Source organism: Pseudorasbora parva, chromosome 22 (assembly GCF_024679245.1).
Source record: "Pseudorasbora parva isolate DD20220531a chromosome 22, ASM2467924v1, whole genome shotgun sequence".
Classification (NCBI taxonomy): domain Eukaryota; kingdom Metazoa; phylum Chordata; class Actinopteri; order Cypriniformes; family Gobionidae; genus Pseudorasbora; species Pseudorasbora parva.
In genome coordinates, this window is record NC_090193.1 from 6121557 (window position 1) to 6146131 (window position 24575).

The 24575-nt window shown below is 37.4% G+C and overlaps 2 protein-coding genes across 2 annotated transcripts; one reads left to right on the forward strand and one right to left on the reverse strand.

The window, feature by feature from the left end:
- Window positions 1-158: 158 nt before the first annotated feature.
- On the forward strand, window positions 159-4435 carry cdab (cytidine deaminase b). Its single transcript, XM_067430943.1, has 4 exons — window positions 159-414; window positions 3492-3603; window positions 4007-4064; window positions 4156-4435. The coding sequence occupies exons 1-4, from the start codon at window positions 174-176 to the stop codon at window positions 4288-4290; spliced, it is 546 nt and encodes a 181-aa protein (XP_067287044.1). The 5' UTR covers window positions 159-173; the 3' UTR covers window positions 4291-4435.
- Window positions 4436-4532: 97 nt separating this feature from the next.
- dnajc16l (DnaJ (Hsp40) homolog, subfamily C, member 16 like) lies at window positions 4533-20419 on the reverse strand. The gene is made up of 15 exons (XM_067430942.1): window positions 20282-20419; window positions 18991-19189; window positions 18686-18752; window positions 15114-15435; window positions 14358-14542; window positions 12993-13097; window positions 12746-12904; window positions 12496-12626; window positions 12236-12413; window positions 11970-12152; window positions 11746-11822; window positions 9955-10035; window positions 9788-9877; window positions 9486-9656; window positions 4533-5773 (listed from the first exon to the last, which is right to left on the reverse strand). The coding sequence occupies exons 2-15, from the start codon at window positions 19176-19178 to the stop codon at window positions 5329-5331; spliced, it is 2382 nt and encodes a 793-aa protein (XP_067287043.1). The 5' UTR covers window positions 19179-19189; window positions 20282-20419; the 3' UTR covers window positions 4533-5328.
- Window positions 20420-24575: the final 4156 nt, after the last annotated feature.

The window sequence follows — 24575 nt, forward strand, 5'->3', positions numbered from 1 at the left end:
CAGTGTATTATTGCGCAGTGACCTTTATACCTCATCTTCACTGTTTCGGTGTGGCTAAGGGAAAGGTCGCTGTCGACTCTGACTGGAAATTGCATAACCTTTCAGCATGACAGCATCACACACATCAAACACAGAACATCAGGGAGGTGGGAAATCTGAGAAAAGGGGATTGGATGTTGGATCTGGAAAAACAAGCCAAGCCTGTTGAGCCTCAGAATGACTATACATACACAGACAGAAACATGGGAGACCAAACGATGAGACATGAGCTAGTTAATGGGTTGAATGGGGAATTGTTGGGAATAAAAGAGTTGATTCGGAAGTCCCTAGAAGCCAAGAAGTTTGCCTACTGCCCCTACAGCAAGTTCCGAGTTGGGGCGGCACTCCTGACACATGACGGGACGGTTTTCACAGGTGAGGGAATACCTGAAATGTAAAAGTCATTAAGTTGTACAGATATCAGATGATTTAGCACTGCTGGTTGTTTTTTTTTTACACTTCTTGGCAACAGAAGGAAGACCAACCCTCATGACATTCCAAACCTGTAAGACCTTTGTTCATCTTTGGAACAAAAGTTAAGATATTTTTGATTAAATCTGAGCGCTGTCTGTTTCTCCATTGCAAGCTACACTACTTTAACGTTTCAAAAAGTTAATGAAGATCATAAAACTAATCCATATCAATTGAGCGGTTTAGTCAAATTTTTCTGAAGACATGATCACTTTATATGAGGATTATTAAATTGAAAATAATAATAAAAGTACAATTTTAAGCATTATTGTCAAAGACTACGTCCGCAATGGATTAAGAACGATGATCAAATCACAGATGGAGTAGATCGAGTCCATCAACACACCCAAAGCTTCAAATTTCATTCGTAACGTTAGACAGTTTTGAACTTATATATGCTTTTTAATGTTTGATGATCAGATTGTTTTACATTTGCATACCTGTGTTTTTATCGCTTATTTCTGCCTCTTCTTCATCTGTTTTGGTCTGGAGATTCTGTACATGCATAATAGCGCCCTCTACTGAATAATATTGAAAACATGAATAATCACTCAATGGCAGGGAAAGAGTTAAAATGGATTTGAAGTAAATAGAAGTTCTTGATTAATCAATATTTTTAAACAATGTAAGTTTATAAGACTAAACTGTGTAAAACTTTGGGAAAAAAATATTTAATAGGCTCCTCAATCAAAAGAGTACACAACTACAAGCCATACTTAGAATTATACTTTTAAGTAGGCCTGTATCTCGATCAAAAGATTACAGGCCAAATGTACTTTTCTGTCTGTGTTATTCACTGCAGAAACATGACTGTGTGTTTTTATCATCACAGAAAGTAAATAAAAACCTTGGCCCCTGACCCAACAGGCCCTCTTTTGACCAGCCAATACAAATAAAACTGTACCAAACACAAGTTCGAGATGTACCTCATAAGTGTTTACAGTGTAATGTGGCATATTTAGACACTTATGCCCGGTTTCACCAATATTATCTGCCTGCTATACCGGTGGCTGCACTTTTAGGACAGCTGCAGTTTCAGGAATGCATTTCTAGGACCCTTGCTTTCCTTTTATGACAGTGCCAGCAAGCCAACTGTACACCAACAGAGACCTGATTCAAAACAGCAGGCACGGCCCTTTTAAACTTAATTATTACTTAAATAAGTTATTTCATCAGGGTTACCAATGGGTAGGTTTAGGACAATATATCAATGAAACTTTACCAATTAAACAACTAAATCATTGCTATAGGGTCCTGGAACTGCAGTTCTAGAAATGTGGTTTCACAGATGAGGCTTAAAGGGATAGTTTAAAAATGACCAAAAAATACCAAAAAATTATAATTATGTAATTTATTACTCACCCTCATGTTGTTTCAAACCAAACAATGTCTTTGTTCTGATGAACACAAAAGATGATATTTTGAAGAATGACTGTAACCAAACATTGATGGACCCCATTGACATCCATAGTATTTTTTCCCCCTACTATGGAAGTCAATGGTTTAGTCATCAACTGTTTAGTTCACCATATTCTTCAAAATATCTTGTTTTGTGTTCAACAGGACAAAGAAATTCATACAGGGTTGAAACAACTTGAGGGTGAGTAAATGAGCTCTCCCTTTAAAACAGCTACAACACATTATATTTCTGTCATTAATTACTCACCCTCACATCATTCCAAATTTGACCTTGAAAGTGGTCGTTGCGCTGCTGTCTATGTGGGGACAGAGGGCTCTCGGATTTCATCAAAAATGTATTAACCGCTTAATCTCCAGGACCATTTTTGGGGATTTCCGCCTGGATTTGGCCTATACCCAAATTGAAAAGTTAAAAATGTTGGTGTCATTTTACAGGAAACCCTTTAAAGTTACATAAATTACTGCTAAAAGTGATAAACATGTAAGTATAGGTTGTCTAAGCTGTAATAACCCCCCCCCCCCCCCCCCCCCAAAAAAAAGTAGGTGCTTTTTAATTTATTTTTTATAAATTCATTTTTGAAAGTGTGTAACTGAGGCCCTGTGTGCTCTAGCACCCTTCAGACAGTTTGGGCTGTTTTCACTAAATTCCAGAAAATAGTGGAAAAAAGAAGTTTGTCTGTGTCATGTTTATTCAAATGGATCTGAAGGGATGACCTCCTCCCCCCTCCCCGGACCCTGCTACCCCCTCCAACCACCATATACAGTGATATAAATGGAATATCCCAGTGTCATTAAATTAATTATACATGCTGGAAACAGCCCAAACTGTCTGCAGGGTGCTAGAGCACACAGGGCCGGAGTTACACACTTTCAAAAATGAATTTATAAAAAAAAAAATCAAAAAACGCCTAATTTTTGGGGGGTTATAACAGCTTAGACAACCTATACTTACATGTTTATCCCTTTTAGCAGTGTTTTATGTAACTCTAAAGGGTTTCCTGTAAAATGACACCAACATTTTGAACCTAGACCCCTGTATGTGTGTATGGGAGGCTTTTCAATTTGGGTAGGCCAAATCCAGGCGGAAATGGTACCAGAGTAATTTAGTGTAAATACATTACTTTGTGTAAAACAAATGCCAAAGTGATCCATATCTCCAGAAAGAAGAGACTCTAAGCTTTCAAACAGTACCACATATGACATCAATGTCATTCCGGACACTCTACAGGGTCCTGAAGGTCTTACGGGTTTGGAACGACACAAGGGTAAGAAATTCATGATAGAATTATCCTTATCGTTACCAGTTATCAAAAAGAAAATTCTGTCATCACTTTTAAGATATATGTCAGTGCTTTCAGTTCACATCTTAACATTTTTCAGTCATTGTTTTGTCTCCAGATGCACATTAGTAATGTTTTTTCTTCTTCATTTTTTCTAAGGCACATTTAAAAAATGTCCTAATTTAACTAAGGCCCATTGCTGGCTTAATCTAAACCCAGCTCTTTGAGTTCTACAATTATAAACAGGGGCCTATGCTAATTCTGAATATTGCTTGACATCAGGCTGTAATGTGGAAAACGCATGCTTAAACTTGGGAATCTGTGCTGAGAGAACTGCCATCTCAAAAGCTGTATCAGAAGGCTACCGGGATTTCAAAGCCATTGCTATTGCGAGGTAAACTTCTACTGTATTCAACAGGCCATCTAGTGGCTAAATATAAGCGCTAAACAGTTGTAACCATTTGAACTAGTTCCACGTTTGGAAGATGACCCTTTTAGTAGAATACAAGGGTAACACGTTATAATAAGGTTTCATTAGTTAATGTATTAACTAACATGAGGAATACATTTGTTACTGTACTTGTTAATCTTTGCTAACATTAATTAATAAAAATACAACTGATCATGGGTTGTTCATAGTTCACAGTGCACTGACTAATGTAAACAATATTATAATTAAGTAATAGTAAATGTTGAAATTAATGTTAACAAAGATAACTGCTTTATACGTGTAGTTCATTATTAATCCATGTTAACTAATGTAGTTAACTAATGAACCTTTTGTTCTGCTCTTTCAGCGATGTGTGTGAGAACTTCATATCCCCCTGTGGAGGCTGCAGGCAGTTCATGAGGGAGGCAAGTGTCATTTACCACAGTATTTCACATCAACTTATAAAGCTGCATACTCCGGTTTCATTATGTATGCTATTTTTGTTTACACCTACAGTTTGGTGCAAACTGGGACGTGTATTTGTCCAAACCTGACGGTTCTTATGTGGAGATGACCGTTGAGGAACTGCTGCCTGTGTCTTTTGGTCCAGAGGACTTAATGAAGAAAATTAATATTCAGCACAAGGTTTAAAGAGCTGACTCTAGACAAGAAAGTCTTTGTACTTGAGAGTTTTACTGTGTGGTTAGTGGAGTAATGGTGCTTAATAGGAAATGCTGAATGTACATTTTAAATTTATATGCTTACAAGTTTCAATAAATTTACAAAAATTAGTATACACATGTTGCTACAGTACAAACTTTATTATTATTTTTAAACAATGCACATGATATGCAAATAAACCACAAAATAGTGCAACATAAAAAAGTCATTTAAAATAAAACGCCAAATGATGATCTAGACATTCTTAACCGTAATCAGATGCAGTTAGAACCTCTCTTTAAATATTATTAAGTTTATGAGTTAAAGAATCCTAAGCAAGTCAAAGTGCAAAACATGAAACAAATGACATTAAAGAAGGTTTGGTGTATGAAAAGCAGCACATGCACAAATGGCAGCAAAACCTAAGTATATTCTCAAGCTTTCAAAATGTAACAGTGACCTTTTCATGCACCACAGTTTAGTACATTTTTAGTGAAAGATTTTGCATAAGGAGAATGGGTTGACTAAACCATTCCCCCACACACACAAATTTTTTCTTATTTCTATAATCAAAATAGTGACTGGAGAAAAGGCAGAAAGGTTACCTTACTACGAACTGCTTCTGAAGCCAGAGCCATCGCTTGAATTCACAGGGCCCAGGACAAAATCATAAAGGTGGGCCTTAGCCGCCATATATCCAGCTGTGTTGAGACACATTTAGCCCTGCTGGAAGCTACACAGAGTGGCTTTATCTGGATATTGGCATTCGTACAGTAATGAAACAACCATACTAATAAAAAGACAAGTGTATGTTGCAGATGGACAGGATTTTTGCCCCTAAAGCAGCAGACGAGCACATGGTGCTCTAAATGAAGAAAACCTCTACTCATAACCAGTGCGTTTTACAGAATAACTTAATATCACATAACAAGTAATTTGGATTGAAAAGATGTTGAAAGCTAGAATTTCAACATCTTTCACGTCACTACAGCATGCCTCCTGCAACAGGCCTGAGGACAAACGGGAGTCTTATTTCTGTGGCGTTATGGTGTCCAGACCGGGCCAGGCCGGAACATAGTGTCTTGGTAGAGTTCCCTCCATGAGCCTCTCCATCCACAGACCCAGTCGGTCCAGTTTGTGGTGGATCTCCAGAGTGGTGGCCTTCTGGCGGGAACTTGACCGGGACCTCGAGGCTTTGCTTGGCCCGGCCGTCGACGCATCCTCGTCGGACCACCTGCTACATTCGGCTTCCTCCCCCGTAAACACAGGCCTGAATAGGCAGAAGTACTTCTTGTGGCCGTTGAGCGCCAGGACGTGGCCAGTGTAGTCTGATTTGATGGAGGTGGTGTCCTCCTCCTCTTCCTCTTCGTCCAAGCAGTCTGAAGGCCTGGCATCAGGAGCCGACTCCATGAGGGAGTCCATCCATTGGCTGTGCTTGTCCACGTTTAAAAAGGAGTAGTGAAGAGTCTGAGACCTGCAAGAGGAAGAAGATTTGAATGGATCTGTTTGTAGTAAAAAGTAGGGTGATTAATACAGTTCCTGTACAGCTACTTTCCAAACTCAGAAATAGGTATTCTCCAACTTTTTAATTTAAAGGGACAAATTTAATGTCCAAACTTGAGTAGTGTTCCAGTGGTTGTTTTTTAAACCCAAAAATGTGAAATCTGTCATCATTTACTCACCCTCAAATTGTTCCAAAACTGTTTCTTTGTTCTGCTGAACACAAAAGAAGATATTTTGAAGAATGTTTGTAACAAGGCAGATAGAGCAACCATTGACCACCATAGTATTTGACTACCATACAACTACTATGGTAGTCAATGGTTGCTCTATCTGCTTGGTTACAAACATTCTTCAAAACATTTTATTTGAAACAACTGGAGGGTAAGTAAATGATGACAGAATTTTCATTTCTGGGTGAACTTTCCCTTTAAAAAACAACCACTGGAACAGTACTCAAGTTTGGACATTGAATTTGTAAAATGGGAAGCACCATTTCACATCATATCCAAATGACATTCCATTGGTTTTTCCAAGTGGAGGCAACAGAACCCCAGTTTAAGTTGTCTGAAATACAGCATGACTAAAAATTGTAATTCTCCTTTTTTACTAGAAAATGACCACACTTAAGGTCGGACATTCAACTTGTAAAGTAAGAAGTGTCATTTGACATCACATCACAATGACATTTCATTGGTTATTCAAAGTGGAGATGGGAGAATTCTGGATTGAGTTGTTCGGATTGCAGCATAACTGGAACATTATAAGGGCCAGATTTACTATGTACAGGGCAAATAAGCATTAAAGAGCCATTCAAAAAAAAAAAAAAACAGTCGACGGGAGTGGAAAAACGTGCAAATTAAAGATCGCAGATGCAAAATAACCAACACAATCTACCAAGAGCAGGGCAAAGGTGGCGCAATATATATTTGCGCAAATACCGGTTACCAGCACAAACCTTAATAAAACACATTGAATGATTAATTTAAATACACTCTTCCCATACATTTTGCATCTAAAACGGAAATCTGAAACGCCTACAAATACATATGCAATAAGCTCAGCCGCACTGTCTTTAGTAAATCCTGACAGTAGTTTTTTAACACTAAAACAGCGTTTGCGGTGGCGCACGCTGTTAGTACAGGGTATATGCAGGAATCCTGAAGTTAATTTCAAGACCTTTTTAAGACTTTTTAAAGACCTTCTCAAAATATTTTAAGACCTCATCGCACCAAGTTCTAATCGGCAACAAACCTTTAATAAACAGCTGTAGTCGAATGTAGACTTAAAATCTCTATCGTAGGCTAATTTTGTATTGTTTATATTGCATATCTGTTTCACAACGGATGGAGGGCGACACATCCCCTAACTGTGCATTTCGCAAAATACATGACGTCACCCGTAGAAGGCGCTCACCAGGGATGGAGATTAACTTTTTTCAAAGTCTACCACTCAATGTTTTTACCAGCCACTTTTTGTTTTTAACTGACAATGTGTAACTGCATATGAAAATTAATACTACAAGCTCTACAATACTTAAGCGGTTTATTTAATCTCAAGTCTCAATGAAATACTGACATTTTCACGATGATTTGTGGTCTTTTATGGCTTCCAGTTTTATGGTTTTTAGTCCCAACAATGAAACTATTCATTCTGGCATCTTTGAAGCGTGTTGACAACATACAGAGCAGAACATTGTCAGTAGGGATGCACCGAAATCAAAATTCTTGGCTGAAACCAAAAAAGAAGAAACCAAAGCCGAAAACCGAAAGAAAATAAAATTCAAACTAAAATGTTTAACTCGACCTCACTCATGTGTACATTAAATAATAATGTTTATGCCAACTGGCCTGCAAAAAGGATTGAATAAAGTAATCAAATGTAAAACAACTGCATATTTAACTGTTTGAATGAAAGATTAATCCTTATTAAACTTACAAAAGCTATTCAATCAAGAGCATTGATTAATGTCAAACTAAATATAAGGACATCACTCAGGCAGCAGTAAAGGCTACTGCGCCTTTAAGACCTGAGGCAGGGATATGCTCGTCTTTCTCTTAAGGCATATTCAGACTATGTCTGCTTGGATACTCATCAAGATGGACATGTTGACATACTTCTTGTGTGAGTTTGTCCGTTTAAGAGCAAGACTTGAAAGAGAACTCAATATTTGCGCGCTGTGAGACGAGCGCGCGCTCTCGGATGATGCACAACGTCAGATCTTCTATCAGCGCGCGCGAGTCTCACAGCGCGTCTTCACAAGAGTGATGACGGAGAAAACGACTGGTCATATGCACACATACGGCAGCACTCGCATGCATTGAACAAAGTTTACGAAGAGGTGAAACAGCTCGGTAGGTGAAGCGAGTTTACCCGCCACAACTCAAAATCATCCGCATTTGGCTGGTGGCGGCGCTAATTTCCATCCCTGGCGCGCGCGCTCCGAGCCGATCTCAGACTGAGCGCCCCGTTGTTTTTTAATACTTTTGGGGATGAAAATAAATATATTCATAAAAACTTTTTGGAGTCAAACTCTTTTGACAAAGCTTGAACAAAATACTTTCAAAATTTAAGACTTTATAAAGCCGTGATAAGACTTTTTAATAATTTATAAGGGTCTTAATTTTCCCAAAATTGATTTATCACCTTTTAAGACTTTTCAAGACCCCGCGGATACCCTGTAGTAAATCTCGCCTTTAATGTCAGAAGTAGGTAATTTAAACTTCAAAATGTCTGGGATGCATAACTACATAGTGTTCATGGTTGATGTCTGCCATCCCGCAGGACGATCACATGATCCGTTGGACACGATGCAACAGAGTGCAAGTTGAAATGCTGAGTACAAGAGGGAAGATACTGATGTGTGTGTGGGAAACGGGAGAAAGAAATGACTCAAAAAGCCAGCAAAAGATAAATATCTAAAAAATACAATGTACAGCATGTTGTTTGCGTTATTCATCTGTTCAGCAACAACAACAAAAAAAATCAGTTTATAGGTGCAAGGTTGGATATTCTTAATGTTTTAGATTTTACAAAGCAGCAAGGGAAGGCATCTTTCTTTTGCCTGGTGTGACCCTTTTGCCAAGGTGGTGTAAACCTCACCTTGAAGGCTGGAAGTGGTACGAAGTGTGAAAGATGTAGACGGGAGTGAGACAAAATATAAAACTTTTTGTGGGAGCAAGATACGAATCTTGCAAGGCGCATGACTCGGCGCAGACCTCGAGTTTATGATACTAATATAAACTAAAACTAAATAAAATACTAATTTTGATGGTGACTGTTCATTACAAAGATGGAAAGACACAAATTGAATGCACTTTTTGATTGGGCATTTGTTGACCAAATAGAATAGGTCCAGTTGTGCCTTTTCAAAATCCAAATGATTTCAAAATGACCTGGGCTATATTTCCTAACAGCATCACAATTAGATTGAAGAAACCATTGGCCCTAATGTTCTTCAAGATCTAACCAAGGCTTACAATGCTTTTGTAAAACACAGCCCTGGCTATTTCCACTCCTTCAGCTCAGCTGTGTAAAGCTCGATAAAAGATGATTAATGCAAGAATTTGTTTTACAGATGTGCCATGTTAGTGTTGAATGGATCACGACCTAAACTCTGCAAGAAGGTTGATCTCCAGAAGCAGGTTTTTAGCATTCTCTCAAACACACACGCACACAGGCCTCACCCAGAAAATGAATATACTTCTTTGGCAAACTTCCTGAGCAGCACTTGCTTAGAAGCATCAGTGAGGATCAGCACTACATTGATGTGACCAGGCTTTAACCGGACTAGGTTACTCATGTAGGTGATGTCTGTCAGCTCCGTCACCTCCACAAAATTCTTCTTAGGGGGACGACTGTAACAGGAAAACCAACTTTTAGCAATTTGTCTAATGAACAGCTAAACACATCTGTGATCTCAAAATCTATATTTAACATGCTGTTGTGTTATGTCACAGTAAAATTTTGCCATCAAGCAGTGTTTCACCTTGAAGTGCTCTCAGGTCCTGAAGAGCTCTCCGCTGTCTTTGGTGAATCAGTGGCCTTTTGTTTGGCTGGTTTGTCTTCCCCAGAGTCACTGTTAAAAAAAAAAAAAGTTCTTATAATATACAACTCTCCATAGAAAGGCACTGAGACATAACTAACCAGTCCTACCTGAAAGCCTGAATGATTACAGTTCCAAACAGGATGAAAAGTGCGGAGAAGATCAGAGACAGTACGGGCATCATCTCGCGCCTGGTGGAAGCAGAAGAAGATGTAAGCTAAGGTTAAAAAAATAGCAGGGCTGCAACAATAAATAAATACATTTAATGGAAAAAAACCTAATGACAACAGTAGTACTGCCTCCTAATAGTTGACCAAATGGTAGTTGATGAGAAGAGGCTTGGTCAACCAAATTTTAATTGGTCAGTTGATTGCAGAAGAAAAACACAGGAATTGGTAAAGGATGGCAGTCAGATCGTATACACGGCTGGCCCATGCGGTAATTATGTTGGACAGAAAAATCCAAAGTGTGGGATCATCTTGAGATAGTAAATGAGGACACCAAAAAGGTGATATACAAAAACCGCAGGCAAATGTTTGACTCTTAATCAACTCTCTCAAACATGGCTTATCATTTTAAACATGTATGTAGTAGTCTAACTTTAGCCACTTTACATGGTTGCTTGCTCTAACGTTGACCTAGATAAATGTGCACACTACTATTATGTGCAAATCCAAGCGTTTGTGCAGTGTGGAAGCTATATTAGTACTGCGCTTACGCATGACGTTTGGTGCATTTCTCTCAATAGGCAATGACAACATCTTCACACACCCGCACCTACCAGTCAACTAGAAAAATGTCATCATCAGTGGAGTCTGTTCTTATTTGTTTTAACATTTGTATTTAAAAAATGTTTTTATGTTAAGTCTCTTCAATTTGCAGACTGTTTTTAGGATAGCTTTGTTGTGGAATATTATGAATTTCAACTAAATGCTGGAATCTTCTAACAACAAATTAACCACAAATTTACTCTTTGGAGATCGTAAATCGAATCCATATGAATTGAGCGGTTTAGTCCAAAAGAGACACGATCGCGTTTTATTATGAACACATTGAATTTAGGCTTTTATTCGCATATGATCATTCATCAACTCAAACATCAGTTATGGTAAACAGAAGCTCAAGCATGTTGACGTGCAAGAACCAATGAGGTTCATTCTCGTGTTACGCAGCACGCTCGTGTTTCTGCAAGAACCAATGAGGTTCATTCTCATGTGTTAAGACCGTTACATACTCCACAAGAACAGAGGAAAAAAAAAGTTCTCGCTCACAGGGCTGCGAGACAAAATATCGTCATTTTGTTCTTTCAGCTCTAGTTTGGGAGTTCCCGCAGCTTGTTCTTGTCTGAGCTGAATGTTTTTTCTTGTGGGTGTCCAGAAACTATTGTGTGATTGGTCAGAAATTTAAAAGTGCTGTATTTTCTACTGCATAAGAAGCATGATAAACGAGCATTATTCAAATGACTCTGTACGCAACTGGATAGCCCTTCAACCAATTCCACCACAAGAGGCGTGATCAACAGGCAACAACCCATCGCTTATCTATCCGTTATTGTGTTAAACCTACCGATAGCATGACAGGTGGATATGCCAGTCTGTGATTGGTTCCCACAAAAGAGTAACAGAAGCAGTAGAAATGAATGTATAAGTTTCCAGACTGAGTTGCAGGCAAAGTCCAATCGCCAGCAGATCAGACTGGGTTTACCAAGTCTAGGAAACTACTACAAGTGCATATGCAATACTATCAGCTGCAAAAATAACCATCCAAGCCTTTTCAGCACTAATTTTTCACTCAAAGTCTGAGGAAAGACATGGCAAGTTCAAGACTAGGTTTAAATTTGGCTGGAAAACAGGTAAGAAACTGCATTTAAACAGGGCTGTGAATTATTCGGTTGTGCTCACCAGTTAGAGTAGAGAAGATCAAAGTAAAATTGAGCGAGGTAATCATATGCAGTGTTAATCCACTGAATCAGAAACATCTGGAATTAAAAAAAGAGAAAAAGACATAATATTGCATTGATATCTCTCATTATAATTTCTAGTGATTAGATCTTTGAGGTTCAATAATAGTGTCATCAGACTCATCTTTGTGACTCTTATCCCCCTCATTACTCTGTTTGACTTACGGATGCAAGCTCATTGTTTAGTTCAGGCAGCATGGCATCGTTGGTAAGATAGGACGGGTCTCTTTGCAGGAGCTCAAGCAGCTCATGGAGGCGGTGCTTATCATCATCACTCCCATTCCATCCACCCGTCACCGTCCGATACAACACCCTTCCAGTAGTGCTGCGTCTCTCCAGCAGAATCACCTGAAGTCAGAAGCCCAAAAGGTTTAAATTCATATGGCATCAAACAAAGTGACTCAACAGACCTACTGTGTGTGTATAAGCACCTGTGGAGGGGTTGTGTCGTCCTTTTTTAGCAGGGTGTCACAGAGAAGCTGCTGTTTTCTCTGATAAACATATGCAAACCTGAGGACTTCTTTAGTGTTGGAGGAAGCAAAGTCAAAGAACGCCTCATTCACTGACACAAACTGCTCTCCTTCACCAGTAACGAGAAGAACACAGTACCTGTCAACCAGAAAGACAGGGAGATGAAGTTTTCTCAGAGACATAAGTCACCAACACTACAATCAGAGGTCAGATTTCATACTTCCTGCGACGGTGGAACTGTTTAACTGGACACAGCTCATCAAAGAGTTTTTGATTCACCAGGCGTGGCACCAGCAGAAAACGATTATTGGAGACAAACTCGTCAATTATCTGCTTTTTCATCCCTCTTGCCTAGTGAGTAAAACAGAAAATGACGTGTCTGGCAAAAACCAACAACAACTGGTACACACAGTCTGTGAGAAAACTTGCAATTGGCTGTTAACAAATGGAGATCAAGGATCAGGATTCACCTGTATAACATCAGCGGGTTTCTCTGTGTTCTCTTTGAACAGGAGCATGGTGGGAGCGTATGTGTTGATGTTGAAACTCTGCACAACTTGGGAGGTCTCGGTCAGGCCCATATCCACATAGCCAAACCTCACGTAGTCTTTATAGGCAAACGCGGTGAGCTGTGAACAAGAGAATATAACAATTTAAAGCCAAGACAATAGATTTAGAATACAGACTATTTGAACAGTTGATATAATAAACACTCACCTTATATAAAAGAGGGATATTAGATGCTACATCAAACATTATCACTCTTGGTTTATTCTCCTCATGCCAGCTGTTTAAAAACTCGAGGTAGCTGTTATCAGTCACCTAAAACAAAAGACAGAATAAGATGAATAGATAGAAGGTAAGGAGAAGAAATAAAAAAAGAGAAAGAGAAAAGTAGAGATAAAAAGGAAGGATAATTGAAAAGTGGATAAAAAAGGGATAAACAGAAGTAAAAGGAAATGTAAAGGGACAAAGGAAAAAAAGGAAGGTGGAAGGAAAAATTTGGAAAGGCAATGAAAAAGAACATAAAAAAAAGAGAAGGAAAATGGGAAAGATAGAGGAAAAGGAATAGGAAATAGGAAAAGGAGAAGGAAGGGGAAAGGCAAATTAAATAGAAAGGAAACAAAAGGGTCAAATGAAAAGAGAGAAAGGGGGAAATAAAGTAAAAATTCATTACACCTTAAAGGGGTACTTCAGCGCTGGGAAGATGAATCTGTATTTAAACTGGGTCATTAATGTAGTAGAAATGTGAAATTAATTTTTAATTTGGTGCTTTCTAGACTGAGAAAAGACAGAAAATGTATTTTTGTCTCATGGGGATGAAAGACTACAATTCCCAGAATGCTTCGCTGCCCTGTGAGGCCATTCCCAAAGCCACCGCTACTGAATTACAGCGACTGAGTTCCTACAATTAAATACTGAACGTGTGTGTTCAATATAACGATCGAGTTGCCGCGTGAATCTCACAGCAGACTCAGATTACATTTAACGTCATAAATGAGCTGATGAGCTCTCGTGATGAGAACTGAGGTAATCGCGACCACATTTGCGGCATACATTCACAACGCGTGTTCAGTTCATGCCTTTGGAAGCTTAACTTTCATAGAAATTAATTTGAGAAGTTAAAACACTTACATTGCTCAGCATCCGTTTAAATTAATGCCTGTAGCTGAGCTGTGCTGTAAGTGTGATCTCCATTCCCCATGCACGAGTTGAAAACATGCGGAAATGGCTCCCTCTGCTGGCTGTAGTCTTTAGCCTCTGGGCAATCATTCCTCTCGTGACGCAAATATCGTCAATTTGCGTCACGAGAGGAATTTTTCCAGAAATAAAATGCATAAATTTCTCGTCTCAGGGGGATATAAGAGGGGGGAGCACGATCATTTGAATATACTACAGGGTTTCTACTGATACAAAGCCATATGTTATTCGCTGAAGTAACCCTTTAACTTATTAAGTCTTTTTAGTTGTATTCATCTGAATGTATATTTACAGTCTATATGTGTAGCAACAAAAGCCATTGCTTGTATTCAACAGTTGAAACGGACAACCTTAAAAATTAAATATAGATCAAAGTCCTACCTTCTCCACCAGCTTCTGGGGCAGAAGGCTTTCCACAAACTGTTTTAAGTGTTCCCTGACCACAGAGTAGTGGAAGAAAGTGATTTTGCCATTGATTAAACCCAGTATGGAAGGTGTGCGGTGGGCACCAAGATGGTTAGCCAGCTGCCTCTCATATCCAATGTCCACCACACCAATACCAACCCCTTCAAATCAAAACAAGAGGTTACAGTCAGAGTATATGTGGTGTTGTTTAATTGAAAATATTACCATCTACAATGGACTATTGGACCACTTTACCCAACTTCACCTATATGATATGCATCCTTAAAGGGATAGTTCAGTGAAAATTCTGTCATCATTTATTCACACCCAAGTTGTTCCAAACCTGTATGAGGAGTTTCTTTCTTCTGTTGAACACAAAAGAAGAATGCTGGTAACCAGACAGTTGATGGTAGCCACAGTAGGAAAAAAAAATACTATGAAAGTCAATGGCTACCAGCAATTGTTTCAATACCAAAATTCTTTAAAATATCTTTTGTGTTCAACAGAAGAAAGAAACTCATACAGGTTTGGAACAACTTAAGGGTGAGAAGCAATTTCTCTGCTGTCTGCATCTGTCAGCCCATGTATTCACGGCCCATAGAATGTCTAAAAAGTGAAGTGCTGTAATCTGGTGACTGGCTGTTGGTTGGGGTCCATCAGTACAGTGTGTATTAGAATATCACTCAGCTCTACAGGAATCAACTGTGAGAGAGATGATCCTGAAGAACATACCTAATGGCTCCAGCTCCAGCACAGTGTCCTTCCATACAGGCTCAATGTGAATGCAGGTGAAGCACCACTCTGACGTGATCTTGATCAGGTAGGGCCTCTTGAAACTATCCGGCAGCACCTCGTTCATGTATTGGTTGTAGTGAAGGAGATGCTTGCTCTCTGTGAAATCTCGACTCGTCCGAGGAAAGTGAAAGAAAGATTCATCGAAGTAGAAACTGTCATGAAAGTGTCTGAAGCCCTGCGGTGCTCGTGCAAAGTTTTGATTCTCGTCCATTTGGCCGAAACGGTCATAGTTTGCCCTTCGCTCCTCATTGGACAGAATCTATGTGAAGTAAATCATATGCAATTCAATATGCATGATTTTACTGAAGACTTATTTCAATTGTTTGCATGAATCTTACACCAGTTGTTACTTTAACCTGAAAATATTTTTAAAAATGTTTAAATCTACATCTGGTCAAGTCTGTCTACATGTTAGAAAAAAAAAGGAAGAAACCTCACAATAATTACTATTAGATGTGCTGTTAGTGGACAAGTCTTTATAATACACATACATAAAACTTTATAATGAGCAGATTTTATGTGGTGTGCCAAATAAAAAATAGCTATACATTTCAGATTTAAATAACTGGTATAAATAATTACTTGCCATACAAAAAATGTATGTATAAATTAATGTTTTGAATTTATTTCAAAGAAATTAATACTTTTATTCAGCAAGTGCGTGCAAAAGTACATTAAATTGGTCAAAAAAAGTAAAGACCTTTAAAATGTCACAGAAAAGATATTTACAAATAAAAACTGTTCTTTTGAAATTTTAGTTCATCAAGGAATCCTGAAATCCCATGTCACTGTTCCACAAACTGTATCCACAAAATATTAGGCAGCAAAACTGTTTTCAGTATTGATAATAATGAGTATTGATAATACCAATCAGCATATTAGAATGATTTCTAAAAGATCATGTGAAACTGAAAGCTGAAATAATGTTGTCAAAAATTCAGGTTTGATCAGAGAAAAATGGATTTGAAAATATATTCAAATAGAAAACAAAAATTGTAATAATTTTTCACAATATTACTGTTTGTATCTGTGGTTTTAATAAAAATGAAATAAGCCATGGCGAGCATAAGACACTTCTTTTAGGAATATTACAGTTTCTTATGGACCACACAAACTTTTGAACGCATACATACACTATATTGCCAAACGGTTTCTGGACGTCTGCTTTTACATGCAAATTAAATTTAATAACATCCCATTCTTAATCCGTAGGGTTTAATATGGAGTTGGCCCACCCTTTGCAGCTATAACAGCTTTAACTCTTCTGGGAAGGCTTTCCACAAGGTTTAGGAGTGTGTTTATGGGAATTTTTGAAAAATGTGTGTATGCTAGAAACAGAACTGACTCCTATTTTTCACGTGACATCCAAGCGTGTTGGAAGCGTTTCCAGGCAAAATAGAGTAGGAAAAGATGTTTATATTTGTGTTTAATTTTGACACGAATACATATTAAAGGGTTAGTTCACCCAAAAATGAAATTTATGTCATTAATGACTCACCCTAATGTCGTTCCACACCTGTAAGACCTCCGTTCATCATCGGAACACAGTTTAAGATATTTTATATTTTATTCCCAGAGCATATGCAGTCAATGCCCACTTTACTATCCATGTCCAGAAAGGGAATAAAAACATTATCACAGTAGTCCATAGAATCTCTTGAAGCATCGAAAATACATTTTGGTCCAAAAATATCAAAAACTATTAATTTATTCAGCATGGTCTTCTCTTCAGTGTTTCTCCAAAAAGATTTTGGAGGAAAAAGTTGTTAAGTTAATATTTCAGTTAACAGTTTTTCAGTTAATTTTTGCAGGGGTGGGCCACAGGAGCAGCATAGAGTGCCCTCTCACGGCTGTAGACATAAATATTTTCTCTTGTCAGTCAGTATGAATTCATTTTGATATATAAGTCGTAGGACCAGCATGGCCATGGAAGCCCATTCCATGAAGCTCTCTTCACACTGTTCTTGAGCTAATCTGAAGACCAAACAAAGTTTGGAGGTCTGTAGCAATTGACTCCGCAGAAAGTTGCTGACCTCTGTGCACTGTGCACCTCAGCATGCGCTGACCCTGCTTTGTGATTTTACGTGGCCTTAAAACTTAGTGGCTGCGGCATTGCTGTTGTTCCAAATTGCTTCCACTTTGTTAATACCACTAACCGGGGAATATTTAGTAGTGAGGAAATTTCACAAATGCACAGGTGTCAACCTATCACGGTACCACGCTTGAATTCACTGAGCTCCTGAGAGCCACCCATTCTTTAACAAATGTTCGTAGAAGCGTCTGCATGTGTGGCCATGGAAGTGAGTGGAACACCTGAATTCAATGATTTGGAGGGGCGACCTAATACTTTTGGCAATATAGTGTGTATAATATATATATATATATTATACACACTATATTGCCAAAAGTATTAGGTATATATATATATATATATATATATATATATATATATATATATATATATATATATATATATATATATACTCAATATAACATTGAACCGTTCGGTACGGCATTCACGATTCAATACGCGCTGGTGAATTGCGTTTTTTCCGGTTTTGCATTTAATTAATTTCTCTCCATTTGAAATATTTCTCTCAGTTTATTTCAGCTGTGTTTGAGTGTGCCTGTGAGTCTACGCGCTGATATGAGCAAATATCCAATCATATGCACTAAAGTTAAGGGGTGTTTACCACCATTTTAAAGCCTTGCCGGTTAAACATTTCATTTGCGTGCTTATGCACTGTTTTGCATTGAGCGCGCGCACTAAACGTCTGTCAAACACACGATTACTGGACAGTCTTACTGCACTAATACTGTCAAATACACACAAGTTTCACATGTATAAACACAGCCAGTTGTCTAAAGTGAAAGTAAAACTGCGCGTCTGTATATGAGATGTGAGCAGGTCTTCATTTGACAGCAGCCGCAGACTAGTGAACACGCTGTCCTTAAAGGGACAGTTCACTTCTAAAATGATTTTAATAAAAAAAAAGACCTTTAATACAGTAACTTTTAATCAGTGTTGTATATTGAAGGATATAGGTTTAATTTTAGCCTACATTTATTTGTTCAAATTCATACTTAAATGCTACTGTACATTTCTGAGCTGCCACTGTAAATCTTTATATATATTTATTTTATATTATACAATACACTAGGAATGTGTACAAGGGTTTTTTTAAAGTAAAGTTTTAAGTTTAAGTAAGGGTTTTCATGTCTTTTAAGTAAAATAAAGAAAGAGTATTGCAATAAAAACATTTTCTCCATAACCTTTTTTCTGTTCCTGTTGCCCAAGAATAAAATAGCAAATAAACCGTACCGAAATGAAAAAACGTGGTTAAAAGCCGAGGTATGCATATATATATATATATATATATATATATATATATATATATATATATATATATATATATATATATATATATATATATATATATAAGGGTCAAATGCCAAAAATAATAAAATCCTGAATGTTTTATTTATTATACATAATGACACCATCGTACCTCGTAAGATTTAGTGATCTTGATAAACATGTCCTCTGCCCCTGGACTTTTGTTCTTGTCAGGATGCCTATGGGCAAGAAATGTGAACGAAAGAAATGAAACAAATGTGGCTGTTTTCATTCAGACATCATCATAAGAGCTACATAAATATTACACAATATGTCTTTACAGCAGCACACTTTATGAGTCAAAGAATGCTAATCAAGGCAAATAAAACAGCCTTTTTCTCATAGTCTTATTTAGAGAGCTAGCTCTTATTTATTCTGTGCTCGGCCTCCACAATGATCTCTGCACTGAATACTCACCATTCCCTTGCGAGTCTTTTGTACACTTTCTTGATTTCGGCCTGGCTGGCATGTCTGGACACTCCAAGAACTTTGTAGGGATCAAACTCGGGCGCAGATGCTAGTGAATCTCCAAACAGAGCCAGTAGAAGAATTGCCCAAACGCAGCCGGTCACAAACACACTCCAGCCTCCCATCTTCTGCTTCATCAACGGACAGGCTAAACAAATAGAGGAGAATGGGGCTAGTCGTCACACATTATACTCTAGGAAATATTACTCAGAAAAAGTATATTACTCAGAAAAATATTACTCAGACAAAAAATGTCTATTCTTTATTGACACAAATCTTAAAATCTAGGCTACAGATAAAAGCCACTGAACATTTCAACAGTTATTGACCAGGAAAAAACAACAACACACTTTTCTGAAACCAATAGCGAGCGTGTTGTCTCACCGGTAACTTGTTCCAAACCTGTAAAATTTTTCTTTCTTTTGCTGAACACAAAAGAAGATTGTTAGTACCCAAATAGTTGATTGTTCCATTGACTTCCATAGTATTTTTTTTTTCCTGCTATGAAAAAATGTACTGTTTGGTTACTGACTTTCTTTAAAATATCTTCTTTTGTGTTCAGCAGAAGAAGAAAAAAATTCATAGAGGGGCAGAGGACATGTTTATCAAGATCACTAAATCTTAGTAGGTAACTTATGGGTGATCAAATGATGACATTTTAATTTGAGGGTGAAAATGTTCCTTTAAATAGCCGATACAGCCTTTTAGACTAAATGTAAACAGTAAACCAATTAGAAACATAAATAACGTTAAACGGTAAAACATGTCAGACCAATGTTTTGGCCAACACTATATTTTTCATCGGGAGAGAGGAAACATGATTAACGTTAGTCTGTCACAATAAAACCCGTCTATCAAAGCACAGTACACGCATATCTCTAATCATTTCGATGCTATTACCACATATATGTATACGTATACATATCTATGATTATTACAATAGATTGAATTGTTTCTATGGGAACCAGCACACTAAAACGATCACTGGAAATCAGATCAGCTGATCATATGACCAGTGCCGTTCAAATGCACAAGACAGTGACTATTTACAGCAGACACACACACTGTCAGCGTCTGATAACACATATACTGACAGGAAAAAATAGTTCCCCTTGTGTTGTACGTTAACGTTATACAGTGAACAGAAAGCGCAAAATGCACGCCCTACAGAGTAATGACGCTATCACGTCAGTAATGCAAATACTTCATTAAACATACGAATCCAGAATAATGGTAATACCGAGGTCCGACTCTTAGTCTAATCGTATTTATCCACAATTTAGCAGCAATCCATAGTCTCCTGATGGTAATGGGTGGATCGTTTCCAAAGCCTTCACCTGCACGGTACTTCCGGTAGTGAAGGATTCTGGGTAAACACTTTCTATGATAAAAGTCCGACCGACTTAATCACAATTAAATCTCCTTTTTAAATCACTTTTATCGCTAACATCTCTTTTCTGACATTAATGGACCATTGGCAAATAAGCTTCAACAAAGGTGTTTTTTTTAAACTAATGTAATGCATATTTCTGAGTCATGACGAACTGTGTTTAAAAAGGTTAATTTATTGAATAATAATTTCAAAGTATTTCAATTCTGTAGTTGTACCCCCCGACATGGAAAGTGACTAGCCTACCCATACTTGACATTGGTGGTTTTTATAAGTATTTAAAGGCAATCACCCAAAAATGAAAATGTTATGTTTATCTGCTTACCCCTAGGGCATCCAAGATGTATGTGTTTCTTTATTCAGTAGAACACAAATTAAGATTTTTAACTCCAACTGATGCTCGTATAATGCATGTCAATGGGGTCTATTAGATTTTTGGGTGAACTATCCCTTTAAGAGTGATCTACAAACCTTTTCACAAGGATCAGTTAGGGATAATGCATCATCATGTTTACTGTTATTGCCTGGTTAATTTATAATAAAAGAGTAATGTTTGCAGTTGTGCCACAATGACTTAGGGGAAAATTGCTAGAAATTTCATTAAAAGCTTTAAAACTACTGTTATTTATAAAATGTGTTTATATGAAAGGTTTCAATCCCTAAATAATGGAGGCCATGGTCAATGATGGTCATGGACCATGGCCTTAATGGTCAATGAAGGCCTTTCTGAGCCATCGGATTTCAACACAAATACCTTCATTTGAGTCTGAAGATGAACGGAGGTCTTACGGGTGTCCGATGACATGAGGGAGAGGAATTAATGACAGAATTTACATTTTTGTGTGAACTAACCCTTTAAGATAACAAAACTTAAAACAAATTATTATTTAAATGTACTAAAAAGGATTTCAAACTAAATAGGTTTTATAGAATAAAGTGATATTTGTTATGCATTTTTTTATTATTTAAAAAGAAAATAATGCACTCAGACACAAAAATATCCACATCATGTCATTAACCCCAATCAGACCATATTTAATAAATTAATGCATTTTTTTTATTTATTTAAGAGCTAAAGATGGTTTATGAGCAGTGATTTTCATATGTCCTTCATACATTTTAAGCAATATACAGTCGTGGTCAAAATTGTTGGTACCCCTGGTAAATATGATCAAATATGGCTGTAAAAAATAAATCTGCAGTGTTTATCCTTTTGATCTTTTATTTAAAAATTCACAAAAATATAACCCTTTCATTAAAGTAAAATAATTGAAAATGAGGGGTAAATCACATTATGAAATAAATGCTTTTCTCCAAAACACGTTGGCCACAATTGTCTGAAGCCTTTTATTAAAAACTTTTTGCAACCTCCTTTTTCCAAGATAACAGCTCTGAGTCTTCTTCTATAATGCCTGATGAGTTTGGAGAACACCTGACCAGAGATCCGAGACCATTCCTCCATACTGAACCTCTCCAGATCCTTCAGATTCACAGCTCCATGCTGGAGCTTCTTCTCTTCAGTTCAGCCACACACCTTCTACAGGGTTCAGGTCAGGAAACTGGGATGGTCATGGCAGAAGCTTCATTTTGTGCTCAGTGACACATGTGTGTGTTGATTTTGATGTCCTGATTGGAGATCCAACCACGGCCCATTATAAGATTTCTATCAGAATCCATCAGGTTTAGATTTTTTATCTTTTGGTATTTGCTAAAATCCATGATACAATGTATCTGAACAAGATACCTTCACATACCCAAGGACCTCCAGCAAAAAAATAGGCCCGCAACATTAAAGATCCAGTGGTATTTTTAGCCGTGGGCATGGGGTACTTTTTTATCCCTGTTTGCACCAAACCCATCTGGTAGATTTGCTGCCCAAAAGCTTTTTTTATAGTTTCATCTGACCACAGAACCAGGTCCCTTTTGACTTTCAGTCGTGTCTGGATGAGCGAGGAGGATTTTTCTTGAATGCCGCCCAACAGGGGCGTGGGACTGGGGGGATAAAGGGTACTGAGTAACCAGGGCCCAAGGCAGGGAAGTCCGTTTTCTATACATACACATACATGGTACGGGGGCCCAGCAAGATGGTTTGTACCCAGGGCCCAAAATTTGGTGCTACGCCCCTGCCGCCCAAACAACATGTGGTGATGTAGGGGTTGTTTAAATTTTCTTGAACTAATCTCTGCGATTTTCCATCTGTGATCCTTGGAGAGTCTTTGTCCACTCAAACATTCCTCCTCACCGTGCATTAGGGCGATTTACACACACACGTCCTCTTTCAGGCAGATTTGTAACATCTTTAGTTAAATGGAGCTTCTTAATTATTGCCATGATGGTGGAAATGGGGATTTTCAATGCTTTAGCTATTTCAGCCTCTTTCTATTTTGTGAAGCTCAACAATCTTTTGCTGCACATCAGAACTATATATTTTTTTGCTTCACTCATTGTGATAAATGATTAAGGGAATTTGGCTTTTATGCCTCCTTATATTTATACTCCTGTGAAACAAGACATCATAGCTGGACAATTTCATGTTCCTTGTCACCCTGCTGTGCTAAAAAAATGTAAATATACTTCAGAGATATTTTACTGATTTAAAATTCTAGGGGTACCAACAATTGTGGCCAATGTGTTTTAGAGAAAAGCATTTATTTCATAATGTGATTTACCCCCCATTGTAAATTATTTTGCTTAAATGAAAGGTTAGATTTTTGTGAATTTTTAAAATAAAAGATCAAAAGGATAAACAATGCAGATTATTTTTTACAGCGATATTTGATCATATTTACCAGGGGTACCAACAATTTGACCACGACTGTAAGTACTACATTGTATATATTATATTTTTCCGACATGCAAATCAACCAAAGCACGCACGTGTGGTATGACTTTTGTAGGCTGCTGTTGACACCTGCTGTTCAAAACAGTGTGATCGCAACGAGAACATGAAAAAAGAAAGTTGAGAAAACGAAATCATGTCAAGCAACCATGCATGCAAATCGATCGATCAAATGCATATAAATGTAAACAACTTAAAAGTAGGCCTATACCCCACCATCAAAATCAGTTATTAATTTTTATTTTATAAATAGGCATACAACACTTTAGTGTTTTGTATAAATTTTAACGTTATCTTAAAACACGTTAGCAGTTAATAAGCATAATAGCCTATATTAATACGATATTAGATAGCACTTTTTTTTTTAAATTAAACTCTGGCACTTTTTTATTTTACTTTTTATTGTGTGCATAATTTAAGTTAACATTTAATTTTATTCAACAGTTATGTGTATTGACAATAAACATTTATTTTTATGTTGTTGCGTCTGTAACGGGTAGCACACACACACACACACACGCACACATACACAAACACACACGTCCTATCTGTGCTTCTGTTCTTAAAGATACTTATTTGGGAACTATTGTTGGCGATATTGAGCAAAATGGCAGAATGTCAAAAAAGTAGAATTTGAGCCTAATAATAACGTCTTCTTTTTTATTTGTAGACTATAAAAGCAATAGCCTATTGGTGTTTGGGAAAGCACGTTCCTCTGATATGTTGCTAATATTGTTATAGATAAATAGAAAATATATATTTTTGAGAATTATATTGTTTGAGAAATGTGCTTTTATTGTAATATTTGTTGACTGAGTTTGGTATTCTGCTTAATAATAAACATATGCCCACCCGCAGTTCTCCCGTTTATGCACCAGCTGCAAATGCTAAACATACTAATAAACAGCACAAGTATTTGTATGGACAATCATGAATTTAAAAAATGCGTACTCTTTGTATTTGTATCGCATGTTCAGTTTAAATCTAAATAACCGGCCTCGCTGATAAACTATGGAGTTCGACTGTAACGTCACAGGTCGCCGCATCAGTCCTCTTAGAACGTTCGGTGAGTATAATGTTGAGTGCAACGGCTTTTGCTTTTTGTAGCGAGTCGGCGAGTGTGTGAGTATGCTATGCTTTTTATTTTAACTGGTTTTAATTTACCTCCGAGAACAATCTGCTTAAAGTTGGAGGTTATTGTCTCGATTTACTGTACATTTAGATAAATAAATGCTACACAGTGGCGGTTTGTGTGAAAATGGGAGGCTGATATGCAAACCAATAATGATTAAACCAGTTTTCTGT